Below are 12,399 nucleotides of genomic sequence, written 5' to 3'. Positions count from 1 at the left end.
CATGAAATAAAAGAAAAACAATTTCTTGAAATTCTGTGGTCCTATATGATTGGCAGGGTTCATACTGTCATGAAAGTCTGGAAAAGTCTGGGGGGGAAAATACTTTGCCCTTCAGGGTCAACGAAAGTCTTTGGAATTTTGATAAAAACCTGGACTGGCGCCATTCAGCAAAGAGCTTAAATTCCTTGACCTGGTTGAAGACAAAATTTGACAACAAACAAGAACGCCACAGAATCGACAGACAGACAGAAAATACGAAAAAAAAACTTAGCCGTATGAAGAGCACAGGAACAGGAGTCATAATGGCTGCCGGAAAAAGAGGGACAGCGGGACAAAGGGGAGGTTACCTACTTCCGGGAGGTTATCGGCCGTAGTTACTTTCGTTTTCTCTGCATAGGCGGATAGTAGTTTGCACAGGACAGGAATGTCAGACCCCTGCCGGAGTCTGCACTAGTTGGGTCACGGTAAGTATGTTATTTAAATGTAATTTTAGATAGAAAATTTCCTTTTAAAAAAAACAACAACAAAACAAAACAAAATCCACAAACAGACAAGAAGTAATGAAAACTGTGCATCGATACTCGGATATCCACAGATCTCTGTCATCAACTGTGTTGCAAACGTTTTATTCAGTTTGGCTTTGTGTTTGGTATGGAAAAAAACTCAGTGTACTCTGGAAGAGGTCTAGAAAAAAAAAAAAATCATGGAACTTTGTTTGATCACATTTGTGGGAACACTGACTCTGCTTTCATGGTGACCTCAGGGAGGGTTTCCTCTTCACATGAAAAAGCCTGCGGAGAGCTCACGTCAGTACCTTCTGTGTTGGCTGGTTCGTGGGGACTGTCTCAGTCAGAAAGGAGACTGACAGTCCCTACCCAGATAAATGGGATTTCAGCCAGGTGCAATGAGCAACGAATCTTCTTCTTCTTCTTTGTTTGTGAGCTGCAATTTCCATGTTCACTCGTGTGTACACGAGTGGGCTTTTACGTGTATGACCGTTTTTACCCCACCGAACGCTGACATGGATTACAGGATCTTTAATGTGCGTATTTGATTCTCTGCTGGCTAGACACACGAAGGGGGTTCAGGCACTAAGCAGGTCTGCACATGTGTTGACCTGGGAGATCGGAAAAATCTCCACCCTTTACCCACCAGGCGCCGTTACCGAGATTCGAACCCAGGACCCTCAGATTGCAAGTTCAACGCTTTAACCACTTGGCTATTGCGCCCGTGTAGCAACAAATCAGTGTTTGTCATCAGAAGGGAGTTTAGCAGGCAGTATCCTGCATGACGTGAATCTTCTTTTTTAAGCATTAGCAGGCTGCAACTCTAAAAAAATATGAGATTTAGAATATTTGCCCAGTTTTATTTCATTTTTTAGCACTTTGTAGGTGGAATATGTTTTAAAAAAAAAATTTTTGTACCATTTTCCTTTTCATTACATTTTGATGAGGTCTTTTTGAATTTGTTTGTATACGTTTATTTGTTTTCCTTTCCACAGAAACTGTTTGAAGTGCCTGTTTACACCAAGAATCAGTCAGAAATCCCCTTTTGCCGAGTCAACCACAACAAGTACATGGTGACCGATCAGCACGCTTACATTGGTAAGTTTGTCGGTGAGACTGACAGTAACTGACATGTTGTTATCATTATTTGTTTTTGAGACTGACAGTACTTGACGTGTTAATTTTCTTTTTTTTTCTTCTTTTTTTTTACAGTGGTATTTGCACAGATTCCATGTAATCACAGAATCACAGAAATGTTTGGTTATAGGCTAAAAGCCTTTTGCCCTCATAATCAGTGTCCATTTATGTGCTTTTGGATCACTTGTTGTGAACAAACCCTTGTTTAAATCTGGCATAGTGTATACTACATTTATCTACAGCTCAATAAAGATTTAACTCTGTGGAAAATACATGGTCCTTAAACTTTTTGTCAATGTGATTTTTGAAGGCGTTTACCGATGGTGCATTGATGGTGTCATAGGAAAGGTTATTCCACAGATTTATGATACAGTTAGTAACAAAACTTGCGGAACTGGTTAGTTACGAAATTAGTTTTGTTTATTTTGAAGTTGTGCCCTCGAGTTTTATCGTAGTTAGCCATAGTAAACAAGGAAGAGGTGGTGCAAGGATCATATTGTGCATGATCTTATATACTTCAATGAGATCACCTCTTAATCTTCTAAACTCTAGGCTAGGCATATTAAAAAGAGCCAGGCGCTCCTCATAACTAAGATCTGTACTACTGTTCTACAGTTGTGCAACTGTTCCTTGACCATTATTGTTATCGGAAAAGTAAGATAGAAATAAACAATTATTATTTATTTTTGTTATTATTATCTCTGAACACCTGTTTCATAATTTTTGCTCTGAAACAAGTTACCTTGGGGAAGGGCATGAACAGAAATCCATTTTCAGTAGATTACCCACCCACCCTGAAAAAAAACAACAGCCCCATACAACAATATGGAGTGATGGCCTAGAGGTAACGCGTCCGCCTAGGGAGTGAGAGAATCTGAGCGCGCTGGTTCGAATCACGGCTGAGCCGCCGATATTTTCTCCCCCTCCACTAGACCTTGAGTGGTGGTCTGGACGCTAGTCATTTGGATGAGACGATAAACCGAGGTCCCGTGTGCAGCACGCACTTAGCGCACGTAAAAGAACCCACGGCAACAAAAGGGTTGTTCCTGGCGAAATTCTGTAGAAAAATCCACATCAATAGGAAAAACAAATAAAACTGCACGCAGAAAAAATACAAAAAAAATGGGTGGCGCTGTAGTATAGCGACGCGCTCTCCCTGGGGAGAGCAGCCCGAATTTCACACAGATAAATCTGTTGTGATAAAAAGAAATAAAAAAAAATACCAAAAAAATATAAATCCTGAAAATTGTGCATGCAGGCATGTTCTTGAAATGAGGGCAGAAATCATGTACCCTTACCTCCCGAAAGTTCGCTCACCCCTATCCGGTTCCATCCACTTTTTCTTCCGTCTTATATCTGAAAATTAGATGAATATATAAGTAAATAAATGAATATCTATATGTCACTCCTGAATATGCTAAGGGAGGTTACTAGCCATACCTGCTTTTGATTTCCTCCTCATGAGCGGGGGATTGTAGTTTTCACAGGACGGTGAATCAGACCCCTACCAGAGTCTGCACCAGTGGGTCATGGTAAATAATGTTTGGTGTCATATACTGTACCATGTCAAACTGATGCAAACTAGGCCTATGGTTTGCTCTGTTTGGCCAAATTTCGCGCGGCTAACAGTGAAAAGACGCCCCTCTTAGTCTGGCCCGCTTTTAGCCAATCAAACGCCTCTAACAGCTATAAGCGCTGAATCATTCCTTTGGCCAAGGCTCTCCACGCCATCTTGTCAGGTTTTCGCTCTGTCTCGTCTAACGCTTTTTTTGGCTATTAAGCGTTTTCAGTTGGCCTTATTTTGTTATATGCGGCTTGCATGTGTATTGTGCTTACATTCTGTGTACTCGTTTCGACTCGGCCCCCTTGATTTCTTCGTATTTTTCTACTTCTGAGTCGATCCTGTCTTTCCTTTCTCTGTTGGGGATCGTATTGTTCGCTGGGTGCTTACGCGCGGTACCATGCCTCGTTTGCCATCCTACGAAGGCAGGGATCATGATGCTGGCAGAGATACTCGCCAAGAGACTCTCCCAGGCCCGGAGCTCATGATTTCTCCCGATAGGGACCGCGGCGATGCGTCTGCAGACGCTGATCGCGGAGGGGACGCTCGTCCCGATAAAACGGTCATGAAGGGGACCGGGGGGAAAGGGATTTGAGCGTCACCTCCCGAAGTGTCCCAGCGCGAGGCGGGTGGAAGGGTGAGTAGCACGTCCTCTCTTGGTGGTGGGAACTCGCGGCTGGGTGCGGACTCCCAAGGGGAGGCCGCCCCCCGCCGTTACCCGGGTCCCCACACGGAGACGGCCCTCAGGGGCCCCAGTGCTGTTTCCCCTCCTCCCTTCTCGGTCGACCCCCCTCCCCCACCTCCTCCTGGGGGAGAAAAACAGTTGGTTCCGGGGGGGGACCTCCACTTAGCCCACCCCGGGCCAAGCCACCCCAGTCTCCCCACGGGAGGGGATTCTGGGCGCGTGGCAACCTGCTCTGCAGGTCTCCCCGCTATCCGGCCGGTCTCCCCTGCTGGGGGAGTCCCGCGCGTGTCAGGCGAAATAATGTTTGGTGTCATATACTGTACCATGTCAAACTGATGCCAGAACCACAAGGCGACTCAGAGTGCCAGAAATGGTGCAGGAATGGCTTAATAAGCCAGCCCGCACTGTCAGGGGTGCTGCTTCCATCCCTCCTCCAGGCAGGGAGTCCCTCTCTGCCCCGGGCGCCTTTTCCCCGGGAAAGTTCCTTAAAGATTCCTCCAAGGGAGGGGTGTGGTCCTGGTACACACAGACAGTGCGGGCTGGCTTATTAAGCCATTCCTGCACCATTTCTGGCACTCTGAGTCGCCTTGTGGTTCTGGCATCAGTTTGACATGGTAAGTATATGTAACACCAAACATGGAGTATAATACAAACTCCTCCTTTTGGTTTAAAAGTAATTTTAGGAATTTTAAAAAATTTTTTTTACCTATATCTCTCCTTAGGAAGGACACAAAAACACACGCACTGTTGAGCTTTTTAGTTGTGTGTTTTAACTCACTCGGGACGACAAGTTTTCTCCCTTGCTTTTCCCCACAGACGGCCCATTTGTAAGGGTTTGGAAAAAAAATTACAAAAAATACAAAATACTGTGTAAGAAAATGAAACTTTCAGAACTGGTTTATTATGTGTTGAGCTAGTACATATAAAATAATCAAATTTCTCATCTTATTTTTACAGTTTTGCCATATGTAGAAAATACTGCCAATTTTTCACCCCGAATCACCATACCCATGCTCGCTTTCTGCATTAAATTCGCTTTCTTCTTTGTCATCATCCACCTCTTCAATGTCCGACCCTTCAGTTTGTAGCATTTCAAGTACTTCGGCAACCCTAAAACGTTGCCGTCGCTGCCTTGTTCGCTTCACAACATTCTGAGAAGAGCCCGCTTTGCTAACAGGCTGGTACGCGAGCAGACGACCGGTCAGTGACTTTGTCAGTGTGTGTGCGAGACAGGCCACACATGTCGGGCTGACCAATCATACTGTTCGATTGTGGAGTGACCCAGAATAGCGCACTCTGCTTGGCTAATCACAAAATCACGTGTACAGCGCGTGATGGAATTTTACTTTCGAAGAATGCAATTCCATTCCTTCGTCCGAATCCGAATACAGTTTTGTGTAGGAATGCGTGAGCATTCCTTCGTCCGGAGAGAGTTAACAGGGATGATCAAGTGTTTATGTTTTGTGTGTCATCCCAGGTACATCCAACTGGTCCGGGGACTACTTCATCAGCACGGCAGGGGTGGGTTTTGTGGTGAGGCAGCCAGAGAACTCCATGAACACCACGCGGGGCAACCTGCGCCAGCAGCTGTACGACGTCTTCAACCGCGACTGGTTCTCCCCCTACGCCTCCAACTTGTCCTGCATTTTCGACGCCACGAAGCCTCTGTGAACCCAGCTTCTTCTTCTGCGTTCACTCGTATCCACATGAGTGGGCTTTTACGTGTATGACCGTTTTTACCCCGCCATGTAGGCAGCCATACTCTGCTTTCGGGGGTGTGCATGCTGGGTATGTTCTTGTTTCCATAACCCACCCAACGCTGACATGGATTACAGGATCTTTAACATGCGTATTTGATCTTCTGCTTGCGTATACACATGAAGGGGGTTCAGGCACTAGCAGGTCTGCACATTATGTTGACCTGGGAGATCGTAAAAATCTCCACCCTTTACGCACCAGGCGCCGTCACCGTGATTCGAACCCGGGACCCTCAGATTGACAGTTCAATGCTTTAACCACTCGGCTATTGCGCCCGTCGTGAACCCAGCCATAAATCAAACATTGTCCTTCCTTCTGTCATTCTAGATGGGGTTTTATTATGATTATTATTCTTGTCTTCTTCACTTTCAGATTATGTGAACGGTCATACAGGTAAAAGTCCACTCATGTACATACGAATGAATGTGGGAGTTGCAGCCCACGGATGAAGAATGTGAACTTGCCATCCAGACCTGTTCGCTCTTTTGATTTAGGCGTGATTTACACAGGGTTTTTTTCATGTCAGATTATGCCGTTATGCAGCATGTATGGAAATTATAATTTTGTGACCGCTTGAAGTACAGATTTCAAAAGTAGATGTTATGTATTGTATTTCTGTGCATGGTTTCTCATCCTTTGTTTTGCTTCGGCATTCATTACACGTCACAGCTGCGCAGTCGTTAAATCATTTTCTGATGAACCAGGCACAATTTTCTGACAGAAAATTGCGGTCCTTTACACCTCGTGATGCTGAAATGTGGATTAATTCCTGAAGGTGGAGACAGTGGTCAGCCGTAGAAAACATGTACGGAAATGGTGGCCGTGAATTGCAAAGCTGTTGCTTCAGATTATTGTTTTTGGCTGTGTCTATTTCTTTGAAGAAATTTGAGGGGTAAACAAGTTTGTGCATATATGCACTACTTACAAAAAAAAAAAAAAGGGGGAAAAAAAGAGCTTAATGCTGAACCTTGAAGACTTTTCCGAGTGAGAGAGGATGTTGTGGATGACCCCTGTCAAATCATTTTGATGGAATCAACTTTTCCTTCTCACTTGTTTGATCCTCTTGAGAAGGAAACAGAGTTCTTTCTCTCTCTCTCTCTCCCCCTCTCTCTGTTCACTTAAGAGTAAAGAGTAATTTGAATATGTTGTTGTCAACAAGAAATGAGAGAGTTCTTTTTAATTTAGCTATGTATATTTATGAAGCAAGCAAGAGGCTGCGCACTGCTCTCTCTTAATATTCGTTTGCAGACCTTATGTCTGTTAACTGTTACCTTTGTTAATGAAAATTATGTATTATGTTCCTTTGTATTAGCCCCTTCAGTATGGGGCCAAGGCCTTTATCTGAATAAACATCGGAATCTGAATCTGTGCACTTAACCCATTCTGACCTCATCTGCCTCAGTGCCCGAGGCCTATGGTTGCTATCTTGACTACAATGACATTGCACGCAGTCATGCATGTGGAAGAAATACAACTATGAATTATTAGATTCTAGATCTGAGCAGTCCCTCTCACTGTTTGTCTCTTTCACTCTTTCAGTTTGTATATATATCTCTCTCTCTGTTTGTTTGGGTTTTTTTTGTTTGTTTTTTTGTTTTCTCTCGCTTTTCTGTCACTTTCAGAACATCTCTGACAAAAGAGAAAGATTTTATTTTCCTCCTTCAAAGAGATAGTTCACCTTTCTCTTAACGTATTATGAATTGTGGACAAATTGTTGCAAAGTTAGCTGCTACGTACATATGTTTGTTTAAATGTATGTATGCATTGTGTGTGTGTGTGTGTGTGTGTGTAACATTGATGTGATGTGTTATGTAAACAAAAGTGGTTTTTTTTGTAATTAACCAAGAGCAGATTTCTGGATTTTCTAGGTTTTCTATTCCAACATTTTGGTGTTTTGCATTCCTCACGATTTCCATAGTTAGGGCTTAAAGTAGTTTCTGATGTCAGAGAGAGAGATATTGTGTGTGTGTGTGTGTGTGTGTGTGTGTGTGTGTGTGCTGAAAGTGGTCCTTGTTGACATAAAATGACAAGATCTTGAATATTATAAACATGTTGTTGTTGTTGTTGTTCATCTTCTTCTTGCGGATAGAACAGAAATCAGTATGGTACCAGTTGTTATTATCATTTTCCTTTTCTCCACCCTGACCTGCAGGTTCTGTTTTTCTTCATTTTATAAACATCACAATACCAAACTTTAAAAAAAATGTTTGCTTGAGAAAGGAGAATACATGGTTATTACTTTTGTCCTTACAGGCATAAAAAATACAACAGTATTATGATCTTGAAAATGTTGTGGAAATAGGTAATCAAATAGGAAGGGATTTTATAACAGGGAGGCAGATATAAACTCGGACCAGCCAGTTAGGAGGTAGAAAAATGAATAAAAACGGAATAAATGTGAATGCGTTAGCGTTAGTGTTTGTGCATATGCATCTTGATCTGACATGTACCTATGTGTACATGTGTTAAATTTTATAAGAAATCTATGTCATTGCCATGGAATTCTATCTCAGATATTATTTTTTCAAAGTCTGTAGATTCTGTCGGTGGTGATGGAAATATTTTGTAAGCTTTATGATTCAGGGATTACACTCTGTGTGTATGTATGTGCACGCATGTCTGTGTATGTGTGTGTAAGTGTGTGTGTGTGTGTGTGTGTGTGTGTGTGTACCTGTGTGAGCCACTCAGTGTGTCCATGTGCGGAAATCAGGGAAAAAAACCCCACTTTACATGCTTAAAGAAGTACTTTTATACAAAAAAAAGGGGTGAAAAGCTGTTTGTGTGTGTATGAAGGAAAAGTGAATCGGCAGTATGATTAGGGAATGGGAAGGGGCTGCGGGAGGGAAAGAAACGATCCATTAAATTAAACTAACTAACGAGAACTAACCAAACAATGAGCTTACTAACAAAATAACTAACTCGTAATGTCAGCCGAGTTGTAGATGAATTGCAAGCTGACAAATTTACGGTGAAGAGTCCGATATTTTTGAAAATGACTTTAGAATCTACAGGAATTAACACATTTATCTTCGCATAAGAAAGAATACGGAAAGTGTTAACTCTCAGTCCGTATATGCTTGCAATATTCCTGGATTATGTATTATTTTAAATGCATTCATTTTCTGTCGAAACATACAGACATTGTATACGTTTTGTTGACTTAAATATGGTTTCTAATTTTGATGATTTCAGAATCTGTTGGAAAAAAAAAAGCCTAATAACTTGTCTTTGAACTTGACTGTGTGTTTGTGAGATTCATACAATGTTATTGTAGTGATTAATATTCTGCTGTCTTAATTTTGTGGATATATTTTTACCTCAGGAAAAAACCAAACAAATCAAAAAAAAAAAAAAAAAAAAAATTTTAAGCTCACTTTATAGTATGAAAATTATTTTTTTGGAAGATGAAGTGTTCGGACTGATTCAGTTCATGTCAGTTTTATAGTGACATTGAAGCGCCAGTAATTGACATATAAATAATGTCAACAGCCAGGATGTACAAAAATATGACAGCAATAATAACGGAACAGATCATTTGTGAAAAAAAATAAAAGGAAGAAACTTGAAATGTTGAAAATAAAACATGAATGCAGTTTTCAGTGATAATGATGTCAGCTGTCTTAAATTTGACAAAAAAAATCTTTCATCCATGACAGCTCCTAATGAGTCCCCACAGAGGCGTCCATTGAGAAATGTGCTTTTTGTGTCCATTCTGTCGTGTTTAATACTAATAATTTTTGTTTCGATGATAAGTATAATAGAATTTGGTGCTCAAACCTTCTTGTTAGGAAGTTTGTGGTGTTAAGTATATCAGATATATACATACACACACAGTCATGAGCATAAAAAAAAGAACCAAGAAAATTTAGGTTCGTGCAAATGATGAACTTTCTTGTACAGAAATTTTAAAAAGGTCCACTCACAAAAAAATTTTTTCGCCCCTCCACACACACATCCATGCAAACAAACTAACACACACAGCTAAACACAACCAGCTGAAGATTATTGTATTATCCAATGGTCATATATGAAGGGATTATTTGGAATGGCTGCTGCATACAATTTTTAGTAATTGTAGTTTGCATGCTCTTTATCTTTTGATGATTTTTAATTGAACAATGCCAGTAAGTCAGTACTTGAATGGCACATATTCCAGTATCCAGATTAATGACTTTAGATTCCTTTTAACTGCCTACTCATGCAGTACATTGTGAATAAGTTTACTGTCACCGTGAAAATGTCGATTTATTCAAATGATGCCTGCATTTTCAGAAAATACATTGTGAATGTTTTGATGTGTACTTTATGATGTTGGTGTTGTGAATGTTTTGATGTGTACTTTATGATGTTGGTGTGTTCGTATTTTTTATTCGTGTGACACACCGTGAATCTCTGCACATCACAGTGTAAATGCCTTTGCACTGTACCTTATAGATGTGAGTGTTGATAAATGTATTGGTCTCTTCACACAGCTGTTTTCATTGGTGCTGGTACCATCTGCTGTTTTTTGACTTGTGCCATTGTTTAGAGAGGGGTGAGAGAGATCAGTATGTACCTTATCAAACTTGAAATATCTGTTTGAACGGGTTTTTTTTAAGCAGATGTGGTGTAACAAATAAAAATCAGTTTGCACGCCATCACGCCTTCTTGAAACTGAAACTTTGGTATTTGTATAATTTGAGTTTCATAATAAAGTATATGAATGTCTCATTATTCTGAATTTTATTGAAAATTAAAGTACAATGCATGTTTTTACAGTGAAAAGGTGAAATGAGGATTACAATAAAAAAAATAAAAAAAAAAACCCCGATGATCAGAACATTTCTGTACAGCTTTTTTCCTGTCCAGTTTCTGTGCCTTGCTACTTGTCCCACATTTTCAACATTCTGAGTAATGTTTCCTGTTTCAAGATTGCTTTATAGCTGTTGTAACGTGATACGTATACACTAAATCTGTCTCCTGTTCCCAAATTAACGGAGGGGAAAATGCTGGAAATGTCATGCCCTTGTCAGTGGTGAGTGTGGGAAAATTAATTGGGCAAGGTTTAACTCACTCAGTACGGCCAGTCCTCTCTTCTTCCTCCACACAGACCTCTCGGATGTCCAGTGGGTGTCTGAATGACCCAACCTTTAGCTTCCGTCGTCAGAATTGTGGTATTTTTTGTCAGCATTCTCCTGTTCAGTATAAGAGCCTTCCGCTTGCAATATTTTGATGATGGTAATTGGGGTGAAACGCTGTTAACGTCGTCTCTTTTGCCGTTTGTATGGAGAGAGCTAAGCTTGATATGCAGTTGAAGAGTTCTTACTTTATATTTGTGTTGTTTTATTTGTAGAAAATTCACTGTTACCAGTTAATGCCGTTTGTTTTGTCGTGTCAACATTTTTGCTTTTTCAATAAAAGAAATACAAGAAAGATGTTGTTTGTGTCTGAAGCATCAGCGTTTTTGTGTGTGTGTCTGCTTGCATGTCTACAGTCCCATTTCTGTCTGTGTGTCTGCTTGCATGTCTACAGTCCCATTTCTGTCTGTGTGTCTGCTTGCGTGTCTACAGTCCCATTTCTGTCTGTCTGCTGCTGTCTAGTCCCATTTCTGTCTGTCTGCTTGCCTGTCTACAGTCACATTTCTGTCTGTCTGCTTGCCTGTCTACAGTCCCATTTCTGTCTGCTTGCCTGTCTACAGTCCCATTTCTGTCTGTGTGTCTGCTTGCATGTCTACAGTCACATTTCTGTCTGTGCGTCTGCTTGCATGTCTACAGTCACATTTCTGTCTGTGTGTCTGCTTGCATGTCTACAGTCCCATTTCTGTCTGTGTGTCTGCTTGCATGTCTACAGTCCCATTTCTGTCTGTGCGTCTGCTTGCATGTCTACAGTCCCATTTCTGTCTGTGTGTCTGCTTGCATGTCTACAGTCCCATTTCTGTCTGTGTGTCTGCTTGCATGTCTACAGTCCCATTTCTGTCTGTGTGTCTGCTTGCATGTCTACAGTCCCATTTCTGTCTGTGTGTCTGCTTGCATGTCTACAGTCACATTTCTGTGTGTCTGCTTGCCTGTCTACAGTCCCATTTCTGTCTGTGTGTCTGCTTGCATGTCTACAGTCCCATTTCTGTCTGTGCGTCTGCTTGCCTGTCTACAGTCCCATTTCTGTCTGTGTGTCTGCTTGCATGTCTACAGTCCCATTTCTGTCTGTGTGTCTGCTTGCATGTCTACAGTCCCATTTCTGTCTGTGTGTCTGCTTGCTTGTCTAGTCATATTTCTGTGTGTCTGTCTGCTTGCATGTCTAGTCATATTTCTGTCTGTGTGTCTGCTTGCATGTCTACAGTCCCATTTCTGTCTGTGCGTCTGCTTGCCTGTCTACAGTCCCATTTCTGTCTGTGTGTCTGCTTGCCTGTCTACAGTCCCATTTCTGTCTGTGTGTCTGCTTGCATGTCTACAGTCCCATTTCTGTCTGTGTGTCTGCTTGCATGTCTAGTCATATTTCTGTCTGTGTGTCTGCTTGCATGTCTACAGTCCCATTTCTGTCTGTGTGTCTGCTTGCATGTCTAGTCATATTTCCGTCTGTCTGTCTGCTTGCATGTCTACAGTCCCATTTCTGTCTGTGTGTCTGCTTGCATGTCTAGTCATATTTCCGTCTGTGTGTCTGCTTGCATGTCTACAGTCCCATTTCTGTCTGTGTGTCTGCTTGCATGTCTACAGTCCCATTTCTGTCTGTGCGTCTGCTTGCCTGTCTACAGTCCCATTTCCGTCTGTCTGTCTGCT

General features: G+C 41.6%; 1 protein-coding gene across 1 annotated transcript in view; it reads left to right on the top strand.

The window, feature by feature from the left end:
- LOC143280774 (5'-3' exonuclease PLD3-like) overlaps window positions 1–11,061 on the top strand; it is a 39,742-nt gene extending 28,681 nt beyond the window's left edge. Inside the window, exons 9-10 of the mRNA XM_076585449.1 lie at window positions 1,502–1,604; window positions 5,367–11,061. Of these exons, the coding sequence (XP_076441564.1) occupies window positions 1,502–1,604; window positions 5,367–5,560 (297 nt within the window). The 3' untranslated portion in view covers window positions 5,561–11,061. The remainder of the gene's footprint in view (window positions 1–1,501; window positions 1,605–5,366) is intronic.
- The last annotated feature ends 1,338 nt before the right edge of the window (window positions 11,062–12,399 follow it).

Source organism: Babylonia areolata, chromosome 4 (genome assembly GCF_041734735.1).
Source record: "Babylonia areolata isolate BAREFJ2019XMU chromosome 4, ASM4173473v1, whole genome shotgun sequence".
Taxonomy (NCBI): Eukaryota; Metazoa; Mollusca; class Gastropoda; order Neogastropoda; family Buccinidae; genus Babylonia; species Babylonia areolata.
Note: the sequence above shows the minus strand (reverse complement) of the source record. Positions and strands in the feature narration are given on the sequence as shown.